This window comes from Dromiciops gliroides, chromosome X, assembly GCF_019393635.1.
Source record: "Dromiciops gliroides isolate mDroGli1 chromosome X, mDroGli1.pri, whole genome shotgun sequence".
Taxonomy (NCBI): Eukaryota; Metazoa; Chordata; class Mammalia; order Microbiotheria; family Microbiotheriidae; genus Dromiciops; species Dromiciops gliroides.
This window is the reverse complement of record NC_057867.1, coordinates 972,918-998,134: the sequence shown is the minus strand read 5'-3', so window position 1 is coordinate 998,134 and position 25,217 is coordinate 972,918. Positions and strand designations below refer to the sequence as shown.

General features: G+C 57.7%; 3 protein-coding genes across 8 annotated transcripts; all 3 read right to left on the bottom strand.

Annotated features, from left to right (window-relative positions):
• Window positions 1-390: 390 nt before the first annotated feature.
• On the bottom strand, window positions 391-8,453 carry KCND1 (potassium voltage-gated channel subfamily D member 1). Its single transcript, XM_043973734.1, has 6 exons — window positions 6,814-8,453; window positions 5,430-6,244; window positions 3,416-3,662; window positions 3,185-3,283; window positions 1,986-2,251; window positions 391-1,850 (listed from the first exon to the last, which is right to left on the bottom strand). Exons 1-6 carry the CDS (start codon window positions 7,147-7,149, stop codon window positions 1,568-1,570), a joined length of 2,046 nt encoding a protein of 681 aa, XP_043829669.1. The 5' UTR covers window positions 7,150-8,453; the 3' UTR covers window positions 391-1,567.
• A 147-nt stretch (window positions 8,454-8,600) lies between these two features.
• GRIPAP1 (GRIP1 associated protein 1) lies at window positions 8,601-16,704 on the bottom strand. Of its 4 annotated transcripts, none has more exons than XM_043973721.1 (25): window positions 16,451-16,704; window positions 15,740-15,806; window positions 15,553-15,614; window positions 15,221-15,247; window positions 14,469-14,576; window positions 14,234-14,342; window positions 13,936-14,132; window positions 13,800-13,847; window positions 13,398-13,429; window positions 13,243-13,290; window positions 13,068-13,167; window positions 12,907-12,984; window positions 12,650-12,742; window positions 12,360-12,494; window positions 12,167-12,262; window positions 11,680-11,892; window positions 11,140-11,253; window positions 10,966-11,043; window positions 10,726-10,878; window positions 10,530-10,629; window positions 10,194-10,333; window positions 9,799-9,918; window positions 9,622-9,715; window positions 9,336-9,490; window positions 8,601-9,126 (listed from the first exon to the last, which is right to left on the bottom strand). In XM_043973721.1, the coding sequence occupies exons 1-25, from the start codon at window positions 16,490-16,492 to the stop codon at window positions 9,031-9,033; spliced, it is 2,505 nt and encodes an 834-aa protein (XP_043829656.1). In that variant the 5' UTR covers window positions 16,493-16,704; the 3' UTR covers window positions 8,601-9,030. The 4 variants fall into 4 exon arrangements, with proteins under 4 accessions (XP_043829656.1, XP_043829654.1, XP_043829655.1 ...); XM_043973719.1 differs by having other exon boundaries at window positions 14,234-14,354; window positions 16,451-16,703; XM_043973720.1 differs by having other exon boundaries at window positions 10,203-10,333; window positions 14,234-14,354; window positions 16,451-16,702.
• Window positions 16,705-16,994: 290 nt separating this feature from the next.
• Window positions 16,995-23,589, bottom strand: TFE3 (transcription factor binding to IGHM enhancer 3). 3 transcript variants are annotated; one of them, XM_043973738.1, is made up of 10 exons: window positions 23,207-23,583; window positions 21,477-21,590; window positions 20,878-21,166; window positions 20,108-20,332; window positions 19,919-20,023; window positions 19,422-19,539; window positions 19,105-19,161; window positions 18,920-18,995; window positions 18,006-18,153; window positions 16,995-17,656 (listed from the first exon to the last, which is right to left on the bottom strand). In XM_043973738.1, exons 1-10 carry the CDS (start codon window positions 23,419-23,421, stop codon window positions 17,291-17,293), a joined length of 1,713 nt encoding a protein of 570 aa, XP_043829673.1. In that variant the 5' UTR covers window positions 23,422-23,583; the 3' UTR covers window positions 16,995-17,290. The 3 variants fall into 3 exon arrangements, with proteins under 3 accessions (XP_043829673.1, XP_043829672.1, XP_043829675.1); XM_043973737.1 differs by having other exon boundaries at window positions 19,919-20,332; window positions 23,207-23,588; XM_043973740.1 differs by lacking the exon at window positions 21,477-21,590 and having other exon boundaries at window positions 19,919-20,332; window positions 23,207-23,589.
• Between the last annotated feature and the right edge of the window lie 1,628 nt (window positions 23,590-25,217).

Genomic DNA, 25,217 nt, shown 5'->3' with positions numbered 1-25,217 from the left:
CCCCCTTTAAAAGCCCCCAGCTCTCAGAGTTCACAAACGCATCCTCATTTCCTCGATAAACTGTAGAAAGTTGGCAGTGCCCCTGGGGTATCCAAAGCCTCCAGACTCCTCTCTCTGAGGGGATGAGCCAGAACGTTTAGGTCCATGCTTTCCCACCATTCCCTAGGCAGGCTAGCTAGCCTGGGCAGGAATGACACTGGCCTTGGGAATCAGGGATCAGACCCATTTCCCAGATAATCAAGTTGAGAGCCAGTGGGGGAAAGAGAGTGGCTGGCAGAACCGAACTCAAGCCCTTTCCGATTGTCACCTTCTGCCCAGCACCCTGTATTGTTCCCCCACCCCCATCCCACACTCGGGGGCCAAGGTCTCCTTTGGTTTGTGTGGGTCTTTATTTGTTTAAACTGTATCCACTGGCTTCAAGCATGGGGCAGGTGGGGAAACCTGAGACGTGCCAGGAGGGAGGCAAGCAGGCAGGCAGCTGGTGGAGAAGATCTAGGACACAAAAGGGAAACCGAGGTAGGCTCTAACAGCTCTGGAGATACTGAGGAGAGACCTTGAAGCCCCTCCTCCTCCTGGCCTGCTGCCCTCAGTTCTCTCACCAATAATCAAGGGCAGAATGTTGGGATGGCCAGAGGCTCTTTGCATCAAACAGCCAGGCTAGGAGCTATAGCTTTATATGCCTTGAGAGGGACAGGGATGTGGGGCCTCCCTTCCTAGGGAGCTGAGCTGGTGCTCAGGGGCCAGGACTCTGTTTCTCTTCCCACGATACTGTGGATCACTTTCTGCTGTTCTTTCCTTGCTGATCTCCGGGCCTGAGGATGATGGGAGGAGATGGGGGGAGGCTCCCCCTCCACTGTTGCTCTTAGTCACCTGTCCTCCAGATGAAGAAGGGGAATCCATGGCGACAGCCTGCTAGCATTTCCCAGGATGGAGCTATGAGACGACAGGTAGAGGACTCCTCTGCTGTCACTGCCATCTAGCAGTCACCCTCTGCTAGCCCAGGTGGTGATACACCCTGGAGATGTGCTGAGTGAGCAGACTTGCCCCTACCAAGATACTGGGACCACCTTCCACCATGCCAGTAGGTCAAATATCCCGGCCACAAAGGCTGGAGAAGTTACAGGCCAAGACCTGACTCTTCCCTTCTGCTGGCCCAGTCACTGACACGCCCTAGGAATAGGTAAGCTCTGGGGAGACCCCAAGGCCCATCCTCTGCCATCCCAGCTGGTGATATCCATGTCTCTGGGGGATAGAGTAGAGGGGAGATGGGTGGGGCCAGGGTTCTCCCTACCCCCAACTGGGTTCTTGAATTAGAGCAATTAGTCCCCCCCCCCCATTCATTGCACTACAAAATTGTCCTGTCAAGGGACAGATCGAGACGGAAGAAGGGCTGACATGGGGGCCCCACCTCCCAACACTAGAATATCCCATTGCTTCTGACAAGAAGAGGGCAGTGTGCCCCTCATCTTCCTCAAACCTTGCCCCCTCCAAATATGGCTTTGGGAACAAAACACAGAGACATCCAAGGTGGGGAAGTGATGCCCCAAAGGAGGGGTGCAGCCCCCAGTCACAGGGAGGAGATTTTGACGGTGCTGTGGAGAAGATAAGAATGGCCCAGGCTGGCATTCCGGAGGGCCCCCCTGCTGCTGCTGCTGCTGCTGCTGCTGCCACCAACACCCCCAGAGGGTCTTCCAGGCCCGTCCCCATGGTCACTGGCAGGTGAATGTGGCTGGCTCTCGTCTGGGGTGTTCACCGGAGGGGTGGGGATGCTGATGATGGCTGCCACCAGGGCCTGACTGTCACAATTCAGAGTCAAATTATCGTGAATCTTGGCATTGAGGCTGGCTCGGCTGGGGGATGGAAGCAGAGAGGGAGAGGACATGGATTAGTCTCCCACTCTTCAAGCCCAGCTGGGGTCCTGGGGCAGGATCCAAGATCTCCTATTTGCACCTGGGGCACCTAGGGCCCCCTCCCTAGATCTTCACCTCTGTGGCCCTGGGCTGTGGTGGCCAGCAAGAGTGTCCAGCTCCTGCATGCTGCCTCGGCTGACAGAGGCCGTGGAGTTGGCCAGGCGCATGGCCCTCCTCTGCTTGGTCCGTCGGGGGCAGCAGGAGGAGATGAGACGATTAGCCCTAGTGCTGCTTCCCATGACGGCTTGGGAAGACACGGAGGTGCTTCGGCTGGTTCGGCCACCCAGGGAAACGACTCCCGGTGCCTCGCTGAAGGTGGACTCATCTGTGAACTCATGTGACTGGGGGGGTGGGGGGAAGAGGACAGAGTGAGACATAGAGGGAGGGAGGTCGAGAGAGAGGAAAGAGGGTGGAGAGTCAGCATCAGGGGTAAAGAGAGCCCTAGGGGAGCAGGGAATGGCAGGAAAGACCCAAGGAAGGAGGTGTGACCCTGGGAAAGTCACTTCACCCTGTTTGCCTGTTGCCTCAGCTATAAAATGAGCTGGAAAATGGTAAGTCACTCCAGTAACTTTGTGAAGAATGGGTTTGGTTTTTTTTATTTATAGGGAAAATGTATTTTATTCTGAACACAGCCTAGTGATATAGATATGATTTTTTTTTTTAAGTGAGGCAATTGGGGTTAAGTGACTTGCCCAGGGTCACACAGCTAGTAAGTATTAAGTGTCTGAGGCCAGATTTGAACTCAGGTCCTCCTGACTCCAGGGCCGGTGCTCTATCCACTGCACCACCTAGCCGCCCCATAGATATGATTCTTGACCCATATTTTTCATGGAGATATTTCGTGGCCTGGAAGTTGTGAATCCCACTTGCCCATCCCTCATAAGCTACTGCTAGTGCTGGGAGAGCCTCCCTACTCTCGTCGAAGGTAGGAATTACTGTTCCTGTGGGTGTGGAGGGCTATATTCCAGAGGGGATCCAGATCCATGCCACGTCTAGGCCAGATCTATTTATTTCAGTAACTGACACCTACTTGCTATTAGCAATAGTTTTTCAAGAGCATGAAAATATTAGTTGGGAATGCAAATTGAACCTTAAGCTTGCCTTTTCCTGCTTACCTTCCTGTCCACCTAGCCCAGCTTACTCTGAATCACTGCTAGGATAAGCTGTGCTACTTTCTTTCTTCCTTATCTCCTCTTCCTAGTCCCCTGCCTCAGGGGCCTGAGAGCCTGAGCAGGTGCATACAGGGAGAGGGGCAGCAGGGAGCTAGGCCTCACCGTGGTCTTCTCCAGACAGTGCAAAAGATGATGGTGCTGCCGTTCAAAAGCTGAGCGGTTTCTTGGACTTAGCGCCGGCCTTTTGGCATCATCTTGGTCCTGGGTCATACAGGTAAATTGTCAGATGGGCCTCACCCAACTGCTATCGCCAGAGTTCAGAGCCCCCATCTCACTCTTAACAGTGAAGAGATGTCCTCCCCTCCTATCCCGCCACCCAGGGCAGAAACCCACCTCCAGGCCCCTGTTGCGTTTGTACTGAAGGAAAGCCGTCGTGGTCCCGCTCTTCGCCATTCGGATTCTTGCCAGCCGTACCTTCTGCTGGGCCCGGCGCTTGTCAGCTCGCTGATTCTGATGGTAAATTCGGCTGAAGTTTGACACGATGACAGGCACTGGCAGGGCAATGACCAGCACCCCGCTGAGTGAGCAGATGGAGCCAAAGATCTTTCCTGCAATTGTGCTGGGCACCATGTCCCCGTACCTGCGGGCACACACCCAATGCTGGGTTCTGGCTCTCCCTTGGCCTCACTTTGACCAAGGAGGCCACAGAAGGGAACTTGGAGAGCCTTTGGCCCATGTGGAAGGAGCACTGAAGTACAGCCCTCACTAACGACTGCCCAGGGCAGAGTTTTGGAGGCCACAAAGCCTCCACAAAGCAAGACTGCCCATTTTTGTCCTTGTGAATCTGTGTGTTCACAAGAACGGACAGGGAAATGGAGATGGGGGGACCCAGTGCCCTCTCTGTATAATCCTGTCTGGATGACCCTTCCTAGGAAGCTCTTGGGATAGGAATTAGAGCAGGAAAAGCCATTTGTGATCTCCAGGTACAACCCAGACATTTTAGAGAGGGGAACTGAAGCCTGCCTTGGAGACAAGACTTTCTCAAGGCCACAAATACCAGAACTAGCACTTAAATTTCCCTCTGGGCCTCAATTTCCCCCTCTATACTGAGAGGGGTGTATGGTGTTCTCTAACCCTAAGCTCCTAACTCTGAAACGCTAGTGAATCCAAGAGGGTTGCTGAGCCACAGTGGAAGCCTGGATCCACTCTGCTGGTTGGGCATCCTCAGACAGGCCCTTTGCTCTCCTGCCTCAGCTGACTTACACAGAGACAATGAAGAGCTCCACCTTTCAATGAAGAAAGCATTGTCCCCAATGGGACTTGGAGGTCCCCTGGTCACAGCTTCCTTACAACTCTGGCAAAATCATGTGAGTGCCTTCCTGGTAACCTGGGCTAAGTCCTTCACCCTCTCTGGTCTCCATCTCCAATTCCCTTTCCATCTCTGGAACCCCCCCCTCTTTGGGTCTGCTCACTTTGAGGATGCCTGAAGAAAGAGAAACTGATGAAGAGAACCAGGAGATGGAGTCAAGACAAGCCACTTGGAAAGGCTTGGGAGGACCAAACAATGCAGTGAATGCACACAGTTCCGAAGGACTGATGCTTTGGACATGGCCAATCTGGGGATCTGTCTTGTTTTACTATGCTTGTTTGTTGTGGAGGTTTTCTTCTTCTTTTCTTAATTATTGGGGGGGAGGGAGAAAAAAGAAACAGTTATTAAATGAAAGAGAAGAAAATTAATCTGGATGGAAGGGGGAAAAAGAGAACCCTAAGCTCTCGAGTCCCCTGAGACTCTGAAATTCTATGGTTTGATCATTTTTGAGAGATTACCAAGGCCTGACTACAAAGCATGATAACACCTGGATTCCCTTAACGCCCCAGGTGGCCCAGAGCAAATCCCTCAGTGACTCCATTTATCATAACCTCTGGAAAATGAGGGAGTTGGCCTGAGTGGCTTCCGAGCCCCCTTCTGACCAAGATTTGATGATACCTGGCCCCCCGAACTGTTCCCTGGACAACCTGGGGTGAATCCTTCCTCTTCTCTTATTCTGAAACAAAAGGGAATTGGACCATTAAGAACATCTCAAAGTCCTCTTCAGGTCTGAAGACTACAAATCAGAAGTCTCCCTAGGAGGCATGATCCTCATAGACTCCAGAACCCCTACACACTGGGGAACTTCTAGCCAGTCCCTTTTCCTCTCTGAACCTTGGTCTCTCCCCCATCTGCCATTCTTCCGACAAAGAGAGGCAGAATGGGATAGTGGATATAATGCGTTGGCCTTGGAGTCAGGAGATGTGGGTTCCAATTCCTCCATAGATGCTGGCCACACCCCTCAGCCTCTCTGAGCCCCCCTCTGCAATCACACCTGTTGATTTCAATGTCATTATCCTTTCCCTTGGAGTCACTTACCCAAGGGTGGTCATAGTAACAATAGTGTACCAGAAGGCAGCGGGGATGCTGGTGAAGTTGGTCTTGCTGGTGCCCTTCTCAGCATAGAACATGACAGTGGCAAAGATGATGATAGCCATGGTGAGGGAGAAGAGGAGAAAACCCAGTTCGGAGGCACAGCTCTTGAGTGTGTAACCCAGAATCCGAAGGCCCTGGGAGTGCCGAGAGAACTTGAAGATTCGGAAGACTCGGAAGACACGCAAGGTCACAAAGGCCCCAGACAGGTCATCATTCTTGGGCACAAAGAGCCCAATGTAATAGGGCAGGATAGCCACAGCATCAATGAGGCTCATGACACTGCGGAGGAAGCGACCCCGACTGGGGGCCGCAAACAGCCGAAGTAGGTACTCACCCGTGAAGATAAGCACACAGGCTGTGTCCATGCAGAAGAAGGCAAGTGGGAAGCGGTCCCCACAGGGCTCCTCCCGCCAGCCAGGTCGGCCACTAGCTGCACTGCTTCCACCCCGACAAGGGATGGTCTCTACCACATTGGCGATGACAGAGACCGCAATGAAGAAGCCTGTTACATAGTAGAACACCAGCGCCATGGTGCTTGTGTGAGGGTTCTCAAAGGCTCGCCACAGGCGCTGGCGAAAGGGGCTGCCAGGTGGCAGTGCCCAGTCGGCCCCAGCCCCACCAGGACCCCCAAGCTCAGCCTCCTCATCCTCTGCCAGGCGTTCGGCATTCTCTTTCTTGCGGTCTCGATATTCTTCCAGGCAACAGTCACCAATCAGCTCTGGCACGATACCATAGAATGCTAACTCCTCATCAAAAGCCTGAGGGACAGAAATGGACTAGAGAAGGGGGGGGAGGGGAGGGGATGGCTGCCCCTCTCAATGTGCCTCCTACCCCAGGGGAGGAAGACTTCCTGTGTCCTCTTGGGACCCTGGGCATTTTGTCTCTGTAGGGTAGGCCCTGGCTGCCCACCAGCCTGGGACCCCCTGACTGCCCCGAAATCACCCTGATTTTTTCTCTCTACACTGTGTAGAACCTGAGACTGACCCATTCCACTTATTGCCAGGAAACCCCCTGGTTTCTGTCCTGGGGAAGTCTTATTTCTTGGGCTGCCCAGAGAGGGAGAGAAGGAATCTGGGTGGAGCCACAACCCTCTCTCCTAGGAAAATACTGACCCTTTCTGTCTGAAGCCATGGGACCCCCCTCTCTGCTTCCCGAAGGGGAGGTGGGGGGGGGGCCTGAGGTCTTTCTCAGAGTCCTACCTGAGTCTCCAGACATTCTCTTGCCAGCGTATGCCACCCCCCTCTCCCCGAGCTCAACTCTATACACAGAAACAAGAGATGACCTTCCCTCAGGCTGTACTCTGGCCCAGAGCAGGCCCAAGGCTCACCTGGATGCACTCCTGTCTGGGACAGTGGAGGTGGCCAGTTCTGTAGAAGTTGAGGACATGCCTGAAGAGGTCTGGGTCCCGGTCAAAGAAGTATTCGCCTGAGTCCGGGTCAAAAAAAAATTCCTTTTCTGAGCTGCCCAAAAGTGTGTCTGGGTAGCGGTCCAGTGTATTCTTCCATGTCTGGAAGCGTCGTCCACTGACATTTACCACCAGCACTTCATCACTGCGGGCCTCACATCCCTGGGGGGCAGCAGGCAGTGGCTGCTGGGCTAGGGGGAGCCAGCCCACAGCAGCTGCCCTGGCAAAAGGCAGCCAGGTAGCTACTCCAGCTGCCATCCTCCAAGCACACGGGCTGCCAGGACTGCCTGACCAACTCAGGCGGGCATCTGCCTTGGAAACATCAGGATACAGTGGCAGGAGAGGACCAGCTCGGAATCGAGGCCCAAAGTCAGAGCAGGCTGAGAAGCCGAGGAGGGGGAGGAGGAGGAAGAAGGCTGAGCACAGAAAGAAAAGGGCAGAAAGAAAAAGGGGGTCTGGGGGTCAGAAGCACAGAAAGAAAAAGGGGGTCTGGGGGTCAGAAGCACAGAAAGAAAAAGGGGGTCTGGGGGTCAGAAGCAAGGCTGAACCAGGCTGAGCTGGAGAAGGAGCTGCAGCTATGGGGGCTGAGCGCTGGTAGGGGAGGGGGCTGGGCCCCCTGGCCAAGGGGCCGGGATCGGGGCTTCTGCTCTGGAGCTGGGGCCAGCTTCAAAGGGCGGGGCTATTTCCCAGGGGAAGGGACTTTCAGGGGCCAGGTGGCCGCCGGTGCTAGTGTGGGAGTAGGGAGTGAGGTTGTGGGGCTGGGGCTGGGCTCTGCGCAGGGGAGGAGGCTGAGGCGAGGGGCGGGGCCTCGAGGGGCGGGGCGGCAGCAGGGACTGGGGTCTCCCCACAAGCCCGGGCAGGAGGAGCCAGAGGATGGCCGCAGGGAGGGTCCCCTTCCACCCTGCCCTCCACCGCCCGGGCAGGCGGTTCTGCTGCCTTCTGTTGGCCCCGCCCCCTCCTCCCGGGGGCGGGGCTGGGGTGCCAGGGCTCCCCACTGCAGTGGTGGTGGTGGCAGCGGCGGCGGCGGCAGCGGCAGCAGCTCCTCTGCCCCGGCTTCTCCTCTTCTTCCTCCTCCTCTAGCAAATCGAGGATGGAGGAGAGGAGGGAGGGGAGGGAGACGGACAGCGTCCAGGTTTCCTGGCTCCCGGCCCCCAAGTCTCCATTCTCTTCTGGGGGGGAATCCCTAGCTCTCGGTGGGGAATAAGTACTTGACCCTCCCAACTCCCTCCTCCATCATGTCTAACTCAGTTCCCCGTTGCCCATTTCCGAATGCCAGCCTCCTCCTCCTAGGCAACAACCCCCCCCCCCCCATTCTGTTCCCTCATCAACCAACCAAGGCCTCTTTCCCTTGGTCCCTAGGGTCTGAGCTCAGCAGCACTTAGCTGGAAACAGCACGGATGGATCGATGGGACGGAGGGGACCACGGGAGCCTTTAATGGGCCTTGGAGGAAGGGGGCAGGGAGTACAATTCCTGCTATGTTGTCCTTCGGACAGCTGGTGGGGGGGGGGGGTATGGTGCACCCAGACACAGGCCAGGGCCATTTTAGATCATCTTGGATAAGGCTGTTACCCCTAGTTCTTCTTGGTGCCAAACATTAGGGAGGCCTTGGGATGAAGGGAAGGGGGCCCCAAGCTGAGGTGCCATCCTCAGGAACCCCACGCTACCCCAGTAGAACCCTGGCCAATTAGCAAATAAGAGGCAGAGAGACTTTCAGGCAGGAGAGCAAGGTAGGACATTATTTTTTTCAGGGAAAAAGGGCCACACGAGTCAGGACCTTGACAGAGCACACAGGTACAGCACATGTGGACTGGGGGCCTCTTTACCCAGTTTCCCCCCCCCCCCAAAGTGCAACAGCCACAGTGGGCCAGGAGACAGAGACAGAGGAGAGAGGGAGGAAGTGAGAGGGAAGGAGAGAAAAGGGGAGGGGAGAAGAAAGGGTGGGGGAGAGAGGGAAAAGGGAGAGGGGAGGGGAGGGGAGAGGGAGGGAGGGGGAGAGAGAGAAGGTGGGGAAGGGGAGGAGAGACAGAGAGAGGTGGGTCACACAAAGTCATGCACAGGGACAGATGCGGGCTGGGGGGGCCTGGCTAGCCTGTGCCCCCTGCCCAGGCTGGGCCAGCCGGCTGGGCTGCATCTTGTCCTCAGCTGGCCTCTCCAGACACAGGAGGGGAGGGTTCTGCCCCCCCAACACACTCCTTGCTGAGCCTCACGATCTCTTGTGAGAGAACCTCCATGTCCTAGGGACAGAGGAATGGAGATGCCAGAATCAGACCCCCATCCAGTCTCCCTGTCCCACCTCCCACATCCCACAGTGCTCTGGGCCTTCCAAGGTTTGGCTAACTGCCATGGAGAACGCCCCCCCCCCCCCAGCACTTCACCAAAAGGCAATTTCTAACCACGCCTCTGGCCCAAGAGGGAAGGGGGGGAGCTGCCCTGCCCCCCACACCTTGTGTAGGTGCATGTTTTTGGTGAGCTGCTCTTCCAGCATGTTCTGAAGCTTCTTATTCATCTCCCGAAGGTTCTCATCTCCTGGCTTCACTAGGTCCCGCAGGACACTGCCCAGGCCACTTCTGTCTGTGTGGCCTGAGGGGCCAGACACGTCTGCAGGGGGAAGAACGACCTGAGATTCGGGCCTCGGCCTCTTTCCACCCCCACTTACAGCCCTGGACACAGACCCACAAGGAGAAAGGGAAGGCAGGAGGAGAGGCCGAGTAGGCAGGGGCTAGGCTGACCAATGCGGCTGTCCATGACGTAAGTCTCGATGATGGCGCTCTTCCGGCACAGGTCCTCAGCCATTGAGGCGCTGCTCACCTCCAGGTGCTTTACCTATTGAGGCCTGGAGTCACACGTGGCCTCCCAGGCCCAGCCCGAGCCCACTGTCCCTCCCTGGGCAGGTCCCAGGGGGTCACCTTCTCCTCCAGCATCCACTTCTCTTGCTGAGTCTCCGCCAGCCGCTCAAAAAGCTCAGCCACCTCTTCATCTGACAGCTCTGCCGGCCGAGCTGGGCCAGGGGGGCTCCCTGAGGATGACTAGAGAGGGCCACGAGACCTTGGGCTGCAAAGTCACCCTCATCCCTCCCTATCAGACCCTGGGCCCAGATGTCATCCAGACCTGAAATCTCGGCTGAGCAAACTTTCTACGCTCAGAATAGATGGGGCCGAGCTCCATCTTGTGTGAGTAGGCCAGGTCGGGACTGGGTCACTGGGCCTCCCTCCCTCTCTGTGTCCATCCTTCCCTCCCTCTCTCCCCCTCCTCTCTCCCTCCCTCCTTTCCAGGCCTGGGGGGTGGGGACATGGAAGCTAACTTGCTGTACCAGAGCAGGGCCAGCTGAGCCCTCCTTCTCCCTTAAGATCTCCCGGTAGCTGAAGGAGGAGACACTACTGCTGTCACCCGTTTGTGCCCGGCTGGGTGAGTTCATCTCTGACAGAACTAGCTCCTCAAAGCCTGGGGGAGAGAGGGGGAGGGGGAGGAGGCCTCAGTCCTCACTAGGCCCCAGGAAACAGACAGACAGAGGGATGGACGGAGATCCCGCCCCCAAGGAGCAAGAGGAAAACAAACAGCCCATGGCCACTGGCAGCCAATTGGTCAGGGCTCCCCTGGGCTTGCCCACGTCTGGGCACCTTGGGGAGCTGTGGCTCACCTGAGCGGCTCTTGCTATTGGTCAGGAGCTCCTGGAGCCGCTCCTGCAGCTTGTCGGCCCGCTTCCGTTCCAGCTGCAGCTGCCGCTTCAGGTCCTTCAGCTTGGGAGGGGGAACACAAGAGGAGGGTGGTCAGAGGCCGGCTGGCCATGCTCACCCTGGAGCTCTGGGGCCAGGCGTCCCGGGCCCTCTGCTCACCGCGGCACTCCCCTTCTTCTCTAGGATGCGCTGCCCATCTGCCACATCCTTCACTTCTTGTTGGAGCCTCGAGATGGTGTCCAGGTGGCCACCGCACAGGGTCTCAGCCTCCTGCAGCCGGCCCTCTGCTGCCTGCACCTCATCTTCTTTCCGCTAGGGGGAGCTAGGGTTGTAAGCCCTACAGGCCAGGCTGGCCCCGCCCCCATCCCGCCCCACACCTCGTCCAGGGCCCTGGCCCACCTGCAGCTCCGCCTTGTGGCGCTCCTCCTCCACCCGAAGGTGGTCTTCATGCTCCTGATGTTGTTCCTCCAGGGCCTCCTGCAGGGGAAGAGGGTGGGGCTGAGCGCACCCAGCCAGGGCTGCTGGGGTCCTGGGGTGCCGTGGAGGCGAGGGGGGGGCGGGGGGGCGCCTCACCTCAGCCTCTTTCAGACGCCGCTCAAACCAGCCCTTAGCTCCTTCCATTGACTGCAACTGGGCCCGCAAATCCTCCACCATCTGCTGCAGACTCTCCAGCTCCCGGGTCCGTGCCTGGGGGGACCCAAAGGGCGGACATGGGGGCCCGAGGAAGGCAACAGAAGCTCAAGGGATAATCTCCCATGGAAATCCCTATGTTGCTGTTTCTGTCAAGGGCACTACCAGCCTGTCGGCTTCCTAATTAGTTTCTCTGCCTCTGTGTCTAAGCCCTCTCTCCAATCCATCTTCCCTTCTGCCATGGGAGTGATTTTTCTGGACTTGTGGGATCTGACCACATCACTCCCCTGCTCACTAAGCTCCAGTGGCTCCCTAGTGCCATCCCAACTGAGTTCCTGCCTAGTGTGGTCTTCTTATCCCGTCTCCCTTTCTTTGTGCTCTATGCTGAGCCTTTGCCCAGGGCATCCCTTTGAGTGGGGAATCTTGTCCCTCCTCTGCTCAAATGGCCCCAGCGGAACAGAAGCTCCACTCCCCTGCCATCACCTTCTCTTCCCGGATCTGAGCCCGGAGCTCTTCCTCCTGCCGCCGGCGGCCGTCGTGGAGCTGTCGAAGCTCCCTCTCATAGCGAGCTCGCACTGCCAGCACGTCCTTCTCCGCCTGCAGCCTGGCTGAGCCCAGCTCATCCTTGTGCCTTGACTTTTCCTGCAGCGCCTCGGCCGCCACCTCGTCCAGGAGGGCCTTCCTCTTTTCAGCACTCTATAGGACACGGCTGAACTGAGCTCCCAAGGCCCCAGGACCTCAACCCCACCTAGTGGCTAGGACGCCCTACTCTGCTCTTGCCCATCGTCTTCCCACAAGATCAGAAGAGATTTTGTCAAACCAAACTGGCTTTGGGGGTCACTGGTCTTTCCAGCTATTCCCCGACCATCCTTCCATTCCTGCCTCTGCAAATGGTCCCAAAGCCTGCATCAAGGCCCACAACATTCTAGGGAAGTCCCAGCTTGAGGCAAACAGCTGGGTCTGTGCTCACCTTCCGGGCCTCCTCCAGTTCCCGACTGAGATGTTCTTTCTCCTGGCCCAGGACCTGAAGCTGTTCCAGAAGCCGTTCGTTTGCCCGTAGTGATTCCTGAGGAGCATTAAGGAATGTTAACCAATTGCACCATGACCCTAGGAGCCAGAGTAAGGGAGAAAAGGGAGCCTGGGTGAGGGAGGCAATCACTCACCTGGAGCTGGGAGCTGAGGTCATCTCTCTGGCCTGCCAAGGCCTCAAAGTCTGCCTGTCGCTGCTGCAGCTCAGTAGCCAGGCCCGCAGTTTGCTCCCGCAAGGCACACAGCTCTTGGGTCTTGGAGGTCTGGATCTGAGGGAGGCCCCAGGAGGCAGAGGGGCCTAAGAGGGGCATCCCATGGATACCAAGAAGAAAAGCAAGGGGGGAGAGGGAGAGCACACACCAAAAGGAGATGCAGAAAGCCAGAGCCAGAGCCACAGGGAGAGGGAACACCCCAGCCCCAATACCTGCTCTAGGGCAGCCAGGTTGGTCCGCAAGGCATCATTCTCTGCCAACAGTGCCTGCACCTGTTCCTGGGAGTCTGCGCTTTGGCAGGCTACCTGGCTCCCCAGCAGGAGCACAAAGCCCAGGGAGAAGACACAGAGGGATCCAGAGGAGGAGAGAGGAGAAAGAGAAAAAGAAGAGACCCATAAATGCACACAGCCCATGTGGAGCTTCCCCAAGCCCTGCTTCTGGCCAAGCCCCTCTTCTGGCCAAGCCGTACCTGGTCTTGCAGGGCCCGCAGGGTGCTTGTATGCTCCTGGCGCTCAGCCTGACGCTGTTCCCTTAGCTCAGCTAGACTCTGGAGGGGACAGGGCAAAGCACGGTCAGACCTCTGGCTTTCCGATTCCCTCCCCCTACCCCCCCACCCCCACCCCGGGCAACCTGGTTGGCTGCCTGAAGCTCCTGTTGCAGCTTCTGAGTCCGGACTAGCTGAGCTTTGAGATCTGCCTCTTGGTGCTGACGAAGTTCTTCAATCTTATTCCTGCCAGGGGATAGGCCCGTGTGTATTGGCCACCCAGCTCATTTTCTCCCCACCCCCACACAGTCAGTCCCATACCTGCTGTCATTGTATAAAGCCTCCTTCTCTGTCTGCAGGCGAAAGAAACTAGCAAGGGAAGGAAAGCAAAGTGGGCTGGATGGCTTCTGGATCCACCCCCCACCCCCAGCTCCCTCTCTGCAGCCCCAGCTCTCAGGAGCCCCCCCCCCCAATACCTTTCCTGCTTCTTCTTCAGCTTTTCCGACAGCTGTGGGACAGAAAGGCCATGGGCACCCAGGGCATCAGGTCCCTGGCCTCAGGGAACAATGAAGGCAACATAAGGGACTGGGAAAGTTAGAAATCCAAGGAACAGAAACCTGGGTCAGGACCATGCCATGGAGGGCTGACCACTGAAACCTTCGTTGGCAAGAGAGCAAGGAGAGCTGAGCCCCAGCACGGGGTCAGATGGAATTCAGGGAGAAGGGCACAAGGACTCATGAGATCAAAGGGCAAGGTCACATGGGCAAGGGAGAAAGAGGAGATGGACTGCCAGGGAAACTGAGGCCTGGGGGAAGGGAGGGGGGGCTGGCAGACACCAGTTGTGACTTCTGTCATCAAGGTGCCGGGCGAAGTCCCACCTTGGCCACCTCCTCCTGAAGCTTTGCCGTCTCTGCCTGCTTCAAGCTCTGTAGACATATGGAGACGCCGGCAAGTATGTGGGGGGTAACTGATGAACTACAAACTATGCCCCCTCTCACCAGCCCTAAGGCCTACCTCGAGGCCCTGCAGACGCTCCTGGAGAAGCCTCTTCTCCTCCTTTTCCACTTCCCACTTCAGCTCTGTCTCTGCCAACGGGGGTGAGGCTGCTGGGCCTCCTGGAGGGTCCCCACAGCCCCCCGACTCATCCTTTCCAGCAGTCCCCAACAGGCTTGGAGAACCTGCCTGCTCTTTCTCATAGCGTTCCTGCAGGGCTGAGCAGAAGTGCAGGGGAGGGAAGGCCTAAGCCCCTGCAGCCTCCTCACGGGACTCCAGGCCCCGGCTGCCACCACCTTGCAGGCCCCCAGACTCCTACCTGTGACATTCCTCTGGAGGGCCGTGTTCTCTGCCTTCAGGCGAAGAAGCTCCCCATCCCCCAGGGAGCTCTCCTTTAGCTGCTGATTTTCCTGTTCTAGCTGCTCAATCTGTGCACAGAGCTGAAGGATACAGAAGCCCCTGAGAAGTGAGCAGGGACAAGGGGCAGCACCCAAGTCAAGCTGGATCATCCCAGGCCCCTCCTCGCTCCTCCTCCCCCACCAGGGAGCTGAGACCTTGCTGAGCTCCTGAAGGAGTGTGCTGTTCTGGAGCCGGAAGTCATCTTCCTGACTGTGGAGTTTCCCCTGCAGCATCTGATTCTCACTGAGCAGAACTTCCACCTCCTGTGACATGCAGAGATGTGCACACATATACATACATAGGAAGGAGCACGCACAACACACAGAGGCATGAAACATGTGAAAGACCAGGCAAGCAATATGTCAAGGAATAAGAGTGAGAAAGAGCAAGGGAAAGGAGAGGTAGAAGAAGGGAAGGGAGAGGGATGAGGGAAGGGGGAAGGGGGGAAGAGGGAGGGGGAGGAAGGGGTGGGGGGAGACAGAAACATCCCTCTTGTGTCTCTGAAATCTCAGAGACTCAGTAGAGACCTTTCTGTGAGCTCCTTGCATTGACATCTACAGGGGTCTTTAGTCTCCCCCATAATCTCTTCTTGTGTGCTTTTCTTTCACTGGATAGGTTTAAGTGTTAGAAAGACTTTCAAGGAAGTGGGGGGGGGGGACAACTTTCCTCCCAGAGAGAGGGAGGCCTCAAGAATCCCAGAACCTCCCACCCAGAAGGATGTTTAGAGATTGACCTTGCCCAAACCCTCTGGCCCTCTCATATTTTACTGATGAGGGAGATTGAGGTCCCAAAGGGCATGAGCCTGAGGCCTGAGGTTTCTCCTCCAGACAAGAGCTGATAATGTCCTGGCTCCTAAATCCCCAGTCCCCAGAACTGCCCAATTCCTGCCCCTTCAAGTCCTCCTCACCTGGGCTTTCTTGCTCTTGCTCAGGGCCTGTGAGATGAGAAAGAGAAAGAGAAAGAGAAAAAGGGGAGAGAGAAGAAATGACGACAAGAGAAGTCACTAAGGGACAAGGATGGGGGAAGGAAGCAGCCGAAGAGAAGGGAGCGAGACTTTTTTGGGGGAAGGGGGAAGGGAGACTGAAGGAGCAACAGGTGAGGGCAGAGTCCAGGGAAGGAAGGAGGGGAAAGAGAATGAGGCTGGGGGAGATGACAAAAAGGGAGCTGCCCCTTGGAACGGGGAGATGGCTGAGGGGCGGGGCCTGAGGGATGCAGGGATGAAGAGACACTCCTGGTCACCTTCTGGGCTCGGGCAAACTCCTTATCCAGAAACGTGATTCTCTGGCGGAGGGAGGTGAGCTCTGAACAGGGAGAAAACAGGGACAGCCTTTTGTACGGGCAGGAGGCCGCTGGCCGGGAGGGGGGTGTGTGTCAAGAGGCAGCCACCACCCCTCCTGCCCCAGCGCCCCCTTCCCCCCAGCCTTACCAACGCCATTTTTCCTCAGCTCGTCTGACAGCTGGTAGTTCTGGGTCCGAAGCTCCAGGAGCTGAGCCTGGGGGGGGGGGGAGGGAGGTCCCCCTTTTCTCGTTACCACTTCCTAGCAAGTTTTACTTTACTTTTTGCGGCCCGGCCCTGGGTTTCTCTGTCCCATGTCACTTTGAATTCTGCACAGCAGCACCCCTCTCCTATCCGCTGGTACAGCAGGGACTTGGCCAGGGTCACATAGCCACCAAGGGGGGCGCTTCCTCTACCACTGGGGACCCCCTTTTTTGCACTGCTCCGTGGCCCCTTCCGGTCCCATGGGTCCCACCTTCCCCCCTCCCCCAACTGCCCTCCTCGGATCCCTATTGGTCTTCTTGTCCTCAGTGCCCTCCTGGACCCTGTCTTCCTTTGACCCTCACTCTGACCCCGCCTCTCAGTGCTTCCCGTGGATTCCTATTGGTCATCCATCCCCTTACAGCCCGGTTGTGCCCGCCCTCCCTGGACCCCTATTGGCCCCTCACTCGCTAGGCCCTGTTGGCCCCGCCCCCAGTGTCCCTCTCGAAGGCTTCGATCCGGATCCCCTCCCCCCCAGCCCCAAGTCCCTTACGGGCTCCTCCCACAAAATTCCTAGGCAGCCCCCCGCCCTCCTTCTAGCTGGTACCCTCAGAACCCCGCCCAGCCCTTCCCAGGCCCTCGCGCCTCGCCTCCAGCCACCTGCATCCGTTGGAACTCCTCCTCGGAAAGAGCCTGCGCCATGTTCCTGGCCCCCCCTCCCCCCCACCGCCGTCGCCTCCGGCGCCGTATGCGCAGGCGCAGCAGTCTCAGCAGGGTTACGACTCCGGGAAGGCAGGACGCTACCAATGGCAGGGGGTGAGAAAGGGAAGGACGCTGCGAGGAGGCGCGGACCAAGACGAGTGACTCCACATTTCGACCTACTTCCCTCCCCCCCCCCCCGTCTGCTAGGCTTTTGGTGGCGCCCGGCGGAAGAGAGAGTGCTGGGAAGGCAGACGTCACCTTACGCCGGAAGTTCCGTCGTGCCCTCCCCCGCCCCGCCCAGTCTTGGCTTTATGCCTGGGAGGACGAAGACCGAGTCGCGAGCGCTAGTGCCCCCTCCCAGCTGCCGGTGCTTCCCGTCCCAAAGGGGCTCTGGGATGGCGGGCCAGCAGCAGTCCCGCATCTCCGACGTGCAGCGCGCTGCGCCCCCCAACGCCCTCCCCCCGACCCCATTCCGAAAAGAACGGGGCCGACGTCAAAGCGATTTAACAAAGTTGAGCCATGTTTTATTGTCTGCCAAGAGAAGCGGACCCCGCGAGCCGTCAATTCCCCCCCTCCCCCCAGTCCAACCCGCAGCGGGGCAGCCCCCGGGGTCAACACGGGGCTTCCACTGTTAAAACTCTGGGGCCGGGGGAGGGGAGGGAGAAAGGAGGAGGCGGCACCCCTTCTTCCGTCCAGGCCCCGCCCCTCGCCAATGGGGGGGGAATGGGAAGGAGGGAATGGGAAGGGGGGGATGGAACGTATGCGTCTGCGCCTGGGGCCCCTGGAGGCGGGGCCTCATTAGGACTCCTCCTCCATGCTGAAACTGCTCCGCCGGCTGCTGCTCCCCTTGGACTGGGCCGGGGAGACGGAGGAGAGCAGGGGGTCAGTGGCGGCCCGCAGCGGGGACAGCCCCGCCCCCGGGCTCGGGCCCAGGGCTCCGGCCGCCGCCGCCGCCGCCGCCTCCTCCTCCTCCATCAGAATGTCCTCCAGGCCGAGCTGGAAGGGATCTTCGCCCAGCTCCCCCAGGGGATCGCTGGGAAAGTGCAGATCCAGGAGCGCTTCCGGAGGCGGGGGCAGGGGAGACGGGCCGCTACACTCCGAGGGATCGGCCTTGGGGGCGGGGGACAAGGGCAGGCCGTGGATCTGTGCTTGGAGTTCCAGCTCCTGCAAGGGCCAGAAAGCTAGAAGGCACCATCACTTCCAGACTCGAGAGCTGCCACCCCCTCCCCACATAGCGATTGCAAAGTGCTTTCCAGAGGTGGCTCCTTTGTGCCTGACACCCACACACACACACACACAGAGGAAAGGGCTACAAATCTCCCCATTGTACAGATCAGGAAATTGAGGGGGGAGTCGGCGAAGAGTCTTTCAGACTCTTGCTTCCCACCTCTGCGCTCCCCAGGTAAAAGCCAACATCCTGAACTTTGTAAGCTTTTTTTTTTTCTCCCCCATCTTCAAAAGTCATGTTCCCCCCTCCCCTCCCCCTCTGGAGGGAAAGGAAGGGCAGGCCCACCTGGACTCTGAGCTGCAGGCTTCGGTTGGCTTGCTCCAGCACCCGCTGGCGGCTCTCCAAATCCTTGGCTCTCTGCTGCTCTTTCTGGAGTTTCCGGATATAGTCCACGGAGGCCTTGAGGATGGTCCCCTTGTTCAATCGAATTTCCCTAGGCCATGGAGCAAGGAGGCTTAAGAAGCCATGCCCAAGTCTCTGACATTCCCCTTGCCCCAGCTCCTGGGCTCAGGGAGAGCCAATAGGAAGGCTGGCACTGCTAGCAGAAGATTGGGCAGAGATGGAACAGCAAACACTGATTAATGAAAGCCTTTTTTACAGGAAAAACAGGCCCAGAAAAAGGGAAGAACATGCTGAAGGATACAGGTAGCAGTCAGGATTCAAACCCAGATCCCACCTCCAAATCTCCTGCTCTCCTTCAGCACCCTAGTTTTCTCCTCAGAAATGAGCAGCTAGGAGCAGCTAGGTGGCACAGCGGATAAAGCTCTGGCCCTGCATTCAGGAGGACCTGAGTTCAAATCCAGTCTCAGACACTTGACACTTACTAGCTGTGTGACCCTGGGCAAGTCACTTAACCCTCATTGCCCCACCAAAAAAAGAGAAATGAGCAGCTATTGTCAGGTGCTGGCACTCATTTCATGAATGAAGAAAAACTACTAGCCCAGAGAGGCTTTTAGGGCCTTGCCTTTCAGGCACATATCCTTGATCAAAAGGAGAAACTCGGGGGCGGCTAGGTGGCACAGTGGATAAAGCACAGGCCCTGGATTCAGGAGTACCTGAATTCAAATCTGGCCTCAGACACTTGACACTTACTAGCTGTGTGACCCTGGGCAAGTCACTTAACCCACATTGCCCCGCAAAAAAAAAAAAAAAAAAAAAGGAGAAACTCCTTCCCCACCATTTTTGTCCCCAGGACTCACGGGTCACTGGACTTGGGGATGAGAGTGCCCAGCTCCTTGATTCGGTCATTGATGTTAAACCGTCTCCGCCGCTCAACTGGGAAAAAAGTTTACAAGCAGAGCCATGTGGTCTGTGTGCAAGGAAGCCAGCCCTCAAAAATCCCAGGCCCCAGGAATCCCTAGCCCCAGTCTCTCCCAAGGCTCACTAAGGTTATGATTGTCCTTCTTCTGCCGCTCCTTCAGAAGGGCCTTTGCCTCGTTCTCTGTGGGGAAGGGACAGAGAGGGGCCAAGTCAAGGAAGGGAGCCAACCCCCCAATAGCCCTCCCCCGCCCGCCCCTCCCCAGCCCTGATGCTCATCCAACATTGTCCTCTAATTCCCCATCCCAACAGCCACCCAATGCTAGTCTCCATCAGATGTTTCCGAAGCTCCCCTGTACCCCAGCCCTTGAGTCCCCACTACTTGGGTCATGGATCCTGGAGTGCTGGACTTTCTACCACTGGGAGGGGAGGAGAACAGCTCACCGGAGATCTCCTGCTTGATACTGGTCAGCTCAGCAGGGCAGGAGTTGCTGACAGGGACAGCTGGGGTCACGGCACTGGGGCCACTGTACACATCCAGCAGGTTCCCAGAAACGGGCAGCTTTTTTTCAGGGGGGGGGGGGTAGGGATGAGACTTACCAGGTCTCCCCCCCACCAAGTTCACCCTCTATCTGCCCCCACAAATCCCTGGCAAAGCTTTGCAATGTCCTAATCTAGCCATCATCTGCTGAAAATACCTTTAATGGGGATACTGGAATCCAAGTTACTGGGGTCCCCTCCATCCCAGGGCCAGGGGGACACTCAGAAATGGGACAACTCAGTCCCAATCTCCACCCGTGGGAGAAAGGTGTTAAAAGGGTACACCACAATTCCCCCTGTCTCCTGACTCCTTTTTATCCTTCCAAAGTTGGGGCCTTTGCTCTTAAAGCAAATATCCCCATAGCCCTCCTCCCCACATCCTGGGCACATCTAAGGCTCACTGTGCTTGGGAGCTGCAGTCCCCCAGGGCCTCCAGGCAGGTAGCCAAGCATCTCATCATTGTAACTGGACTCCAAGCTGATGATCTCGTCAATCACATCATCAATCTGAGAACCAGAGAGGAAACCAGGTGGTAAGGGGAGGTGTGTCTTGAGCTCAGCACACTGGCCAGGGCCAGGCTGGGGGCTTACCTCCTTTTCTGAACTGGAGCCAATGTTGAGAAGGGCCATAGGGCTATTGGGGGCGCTTCCTGCAGCTGGCTGGGACCTCTCAGCTGAAGTGCCCTCAGCTGGTGGTGGTGTCAGGGCCTGAGAAGCCAGCTTGGGGCCAAGTGTAGTTGACAGGTACTGTTTGACCTGCTGTCGCCGGGCCTGCTGTAGGTGGTAGCGGGTGGGGTTCTCTAAGTGCGTCTGGACCTGGGACAGAGGGGGCAGGGAACAATCAGGATACCAGCACCTGCCCTGGGAGCCTAGCCCAGGCCCCATATGGTCTGTGCCCTCATAGGATCATCTGTTTAGACCTGGAGGGAACCTCAGCCATCATCTCTTCTTTCATCCCTTTACTTTTGAACTGAGAACTAAGGTGGGAGTTAGAAAGCTCGCAAATGCCAGTGCTGGGACTGGAACGCAGGTCCTCTGACTGCTCAGTCTCAGCGTTCTGTCTGTCTACCAGAGCTGGAAGGGGCCTTAAAAGACTGTCCAGGCCAGGCGTTCTTAGCCTTCTTTGTAGCATGGACCCTTCTCAGAGCTAAGTGAAGGAAATGCTCGATTGCCGTTAGAAGTGGATATGAATCAAGGTGACTTCTCTAAGCTCAGACTCCCCCCCGAAATGTATCTCTGGAAGAATCCTCACTCTAACCCATCCTCCTCATTGTCTAGTGGAGGAAACAAAGGCAGCCCAGAGGTGAGCAGTTAGCTGACCTCACTTCTGTGGCCCTGCAGACAAATCTCGAGCTCCTCACCTTCAGCACCTCCACTGGCACCTGAGCAGAGGCTGGCCGGGGAAGCCCCACCCCACCAGAAGGGCCGCCAGGGCTAGCCCCAACTACCACGGAGATGGCTGGGGATGCTGGAGGGGCTGGACCACTAGGGAAGGTGGTGGAGGCTGCCCTCTCCCGCCGCTCCCGCTGCTCTTGCTCTTGTGCCTGGGCCCTCATTAGCTGCTGGCGGAGGAGGATTCGTGAAGACATGACTAAAGACGATGAAGCTGGAGGCTGTGAAGAGGCTGCTGGGGCTGCCTGGGAAGGGAGGCTAGAAGGGAAACAAGACAGTCAGAAGGGGTGGCTGACCGGCCACAGTGACAGGCAGACATGAGGCTTTGGGACTCCCCACGGGAGCTGTGGCATTGAGCAACAAGAAAGAGACAGGGCCAAGAGGGACAAAGATTTCCCAATCATACCCAGAACAGAGATGACTCAGCACATTCTTTTTCAGTGCCCAGGGAGGGACAGATAGAAGAGGGGGAGCATGGATCCCTAGTGGCCCGAGATCAGGGAACATTGGGAATAGGGAGGAATGGGCCAGAGGTCACACAAAGCATGAGGAGTGGGCCCCTTGGTACCTGGAATGAAGGGGCTGACTCTTCAGCTCATAGAAGCTATCTGGGGTCAGGGATAAGGCGTTCTCCAGCTCAATGTCGGCCACAATCCCAGACTCAGGGAGCAGGGAGTTCAGGCTACAAGGAGAACAGGTGGATATTGGGGGGTCATTTGATCCTCATCTAACCCCCCCTCCCCACTTATGCCTCTATCTCTCACAGACACACAGGGATAGGCCCTTAACGGGTCATGGGGCTTACTCCCTGGGTCCTGAGTGTGACAAGAAGAAGGTGTGTGCTTGAGTATTCTCCCTGCTTTGTGGTTGTGTGAAGAGAGTTGGGCAAAGGGTCAGGAAGAGAGTAATTGTGGACATGTTGTCTTCCCTGTAAGATTGTGAGCACCTTGAGGACAGGGACTGTCTTTTGCCTCTTTGTATCCCCACAGTGTATCGCAATGCAGGGCACATAGTAGGCACTTAATATTTCCTGACTGACCTAAGAAAGGAGTCAGGAAGAAAGGCAAACTTTGGGGAACCGGGGAGGATTTCTGAATAGGGAAAAGCCAAAAGGAGCAAAAGTTCAGGGCACTGGAAAATGCTGGAGAATTCAAGGGAATTAGAGCCAGAGGGACCCTAGGACTAAGCAGGTCTAACTTCCTAATTTTGCAAGGAGGAAACTGAGGTGCAGAGCCATGAATGGACTTGTCCAATGACACACAGATAGCTAAGTAAGTACCAGAGCCAGAATGTCAGCAAGAGCCATGGGGACTTGGAAGAGAGAAGAAGAGACTGGAACAAGAGCAAAGGTGAGGAGCAATGGTAGAGTTGGAAACTGAGTGAAGAAGGGATTTTATGGCTCCAAGAAACAACAAGGCCCTGTGAGCACCCCAACTTCTTAGCACATCCAAGAAGAGCTAAGCAAGGGTCAATCAAGAAATATGATGTAGGCCACAATGAGTTAGTAAAGGAATGGAAAAGAGGTTTCAAGAGCTAAAGAAATGTTCAGGGACTGGAGCCAAGCTGCTCTACTCCAGGATGGAGCCAGAGGAGAGAAATTAGGTGTTTGTGTGTGTGTGGGGGGGGGGGGGGGGGTTAAGCCAAATAAGGATGACACGGAGAGACACAGGGAGCATTGAAAGGCAGCTCCGGAAGTGGGAGGTTAGAACAGATAAAAGGGGGGGGGGTGTGCTGGAAGAGACCAGGAAAATGAAGCCAAAGAAACAAAACAAAAAACAGTCCGAGGGAGCCAACTCGGCCACCCTCCCTTCTTTCCTTCCCCCGGTCTGTTCTCTCCCTCCCACAGGTCCATTTCCTGGAGGAGGAGTTGCCTCAGAGGGGGAACACTCAAACTCCGGAGAGAGGGAGAATGGATGGGGGAAGGGGGGCACCCAAAGGTTCAGGGCAAACGAGAGATTAAGCCAGGAATTCTAACGGTGCATGGGGAGGGGGATGACTAATGCAGGACCTCCTTAAGCCACTTTTTGCCTTTTCCCAGGCCGCCGGGTCTCTTTGGATAAAGGGGTACCGTCTCCCTTCCCGAGGCCACGGGCCTTCCTGGACTCTCGGTCTCCGACTCCTCCTTTCTCCCAAGGCCAGGAGAAGCCCCCGAGACTCAACAGGGCCCCAAGCTCTGGGTGGGCCCCCGATCAGAGGTGGGCTAAGTGACATTCCACATCTGAGGGGGGAAGCCCGCCCGGCCCCGCCCTCCCGAAGATACACGGGGGGCTAGAGCCCCAGCCCTGGGCCCCCTCCGACCTGAGCAGCGAACCCGATGTGCCGCCGCCGCCGCCGCCGCCGCCGCTGCTTCCGGAGGGCCCTCCGGGCCGCCGCTCTTCCAGCAGCACGAAGACGGCGGGGGCGCCAGCGGTTCCCCGCGCTCCAGGCCCGGCGCTCGCGGGCTCCGCTGAGTCCCGGCCCGGCTCCGCCCCAGACACCGACATGGGCACCGACATGGACGAGGACGTTGACATGGGGGCCAGCGGCCGCGGGATCGTTCCGTCCCTCACGGCGCGCCGGCCGCCATCGGCGCCAGCCCGCCGGCCAGGAGCCGAGCCGAGCCGAGCCGAGCCGAGCCGAGCAGGACACGGCGAAGGGAAAGAGGAGGCGGCCTCGGGCGAGCCTCCTCCGGGCGCCGGCGTCAGCCACCCGGGCTGGGCCCTGACTCATCGGCAGCCCGGCCCGCCCCGGCCCGCCCCTCCGTATCGGGGGAACGCCTTCGGAAGTGACGAAAGCCAGCGCAGGCCGGCTCCGGGGCCAATCGCCGTGCGCTAACAGAACGCGGGCCACGGCCCCGGAAACCAAGGGTTAGGCAGTCGGCCCCGCCCCCTGCCCGCAGCAAGTTCTTGGAGGCGGGTCTACGCGAGAGGGGCCAGGCCCCCTCGCCGCGGACTGAAGGCTCTCTGGGCCCCCGCCATGGTCCCCCGCCCCGTCAACTTCTGACGTAGAGTTCCCAGGCGGGGCCACGCAAAGGCACCACCTCCCCTTCGCATCCTGCTCCTTATGCAGATTCGGGGCGGGAGGGCTGCTCCACAACGCCCGCCCCCCCACAGTCCCCACCCCCTGCCCGGAGGCGGGGTTACGTACCCCACGAGAAGGATACGTCCCGCAACTGAGCCACACGCAGGCCCCGCCTCTGCCCCCCTCCCCCCACCCTTAGCCACTGAGGGCGTCACGCACCGAGCGGCACCTCCCCCTCCGGGGACGACTGATTTACATGCGGAGTTATGACAAGGCCCGCCTTCCACCGCTAACGCTAGAGTCCCCGGCGTGCTGGCTCCCGCATGATCTCGCGAGGAGGGCGCAGCGCTCTTCCCCACCACGTGACCTGCCCTGCTTCTCATCCTGTCATCCCGTCAGCGCGGTCCTCGCTGATCCTCCCCCCCCCCCCCCCACCGAGTGATCGGTCTTACGGGCTTCTGTCTTCCTCCTTAGTCACGGCCTCCATCTACCTGTTTCAGTCAACTGGGGCGCGAGCTCCGAGGCTCGGCCTCTGCTCTCCCCTCTCACCTGGCACTTTGCAAGTCCACCACTCCCAGGCTGCCTGTGGCTGACCTTTCTGGAGAGCTGGCGCTCCAGTTCAGATCCTGCCTCGGGCACTCCTGTACTGGCACCTCTTTGTGCCTCGCTTTCCCAAGCAGGAAAATGGGGCTAGTAATTAGCAAGCCAGGGTTCCTGTGAGGATCCAAAGAGAAGTTATAGCTAATAATTGTTGCTCATACCAGCTCCTCCGCCCCGGTGCGCCTCCGCCCCCGCTGTTTCATGCTCAGGTTTATTTTCTAACCCAGCACTTAGCAGTGGTGTCCCAGGTCTTGCTGCCATGCGACAGCACCCAGGAAATGTAGGTGGCGCAGTGAAGCACCGGCCCTGGATTCAGGAGGACCTGAGTTCAAATCCAGCCTCAGACACTTGACACTTACTAGCTGTGTGACCCTGGGCAAGTCACTTAACCCCAATTGCCCCACCAGAAAGGAAAGAAGGAGGGAGGGAGGGAGGAAGGAAGGAAGAAAGAAAGAAAGAAAGAAAAAAGACAGACCTGGGCTTTCATAGGGAGCTTGAGGACAATGAAAGTGCCTTTCAGTTTCCCCAAAGCAAAACAATCCCGCCTCCACCCATTTTCAACTGTACACCTAACCCATTGTCTGTACTGTCTGTCCCAGATAGTCAGTTGTCTGGCCTTCTGGAAGAGGATCATGACACCTGGGTGATGTCATGCCTTGCAGTGAATTGGATTTAAGTGAGGGTGGGTAGTGCAAGGTCACCAGCCTCA

What these genes read in the sequence shown, in the direction of transcription:
- KCND1 (XM_043973734.1), bottom strand. Translation starts at nt 7,149, where the DNA reads ATGGCAGCTGGAGTAGCTACCTGGCTGCCTTTTGCCAGGGCAGCTGCT. An exon ending in GTTACTATGACCACCCTTGG is followed by an intron (nt 3,663 to 5,429) that starts GTAAGTGACTCC and finishes GTGTGCCCGCAG; the next exon opens with GTACGGGGACATGGTGCCCA. An exon ending in AACGCAACAGGGGCCTGGAG is followed by an intron (nt 3,284 to 3,415) that starts GTGGGTTTCTGC and finishes TGTATGACCCAG; the next exon opens with GACCAAGATGATGCCAAAAG.
- GRIPAP1 (XM_043973719.1), bottom strand. Translation starts at nt 16,492, where the DNA reads ATGGCGCAGGCTCTTTCCGAGGAGGAGTTCCAACGGATGCAG. An exon ending in AGGAGTTCCAACGGATGCAG is followed by an intron (nt 15,807 to 16,450) that starts GTGGCTGGAGGC and finishes CCCCCCCCCCAG; the next exon opens with GCTCAGCTCCTGGAGCTTCG. An exon ending in CGTCATGGACAGCCGCATTG is followed by an intron (nt 9,491 to 9,621) that starts GTCAGCCTAGCC and finishes TTCCCCCTGCAG; the next exon opens with ACGTGTCTGGCCCCTCAGGC.
- TFE3 (XM_043973737.1), bottom strand. Translation starts at nt 23,421, where the DNA reads ATGTCAACGTCCTCGTCCATGTCGGTGCCCATGTCGGTGTCTGGGGCG. An exon ending in ACATCGGGTTCGCTGCTCAG is followed by an intron (nt 21,591 to 23,206) that starts GTCGGAGGGGGC and finishes TTCTCCTTGTAG; the next exon opens with CCTGAACTCCCTGCTCCCTG. An exon ending in TATCAAGCAGGAGATCTCCG is followed by an intron (nt 19,162 to 19,421) that starts GTGAGCTGTTCT and finishes CCTTCCCCACAG; the next exon opens with AGAACGAGGCAAAGGCCCTT.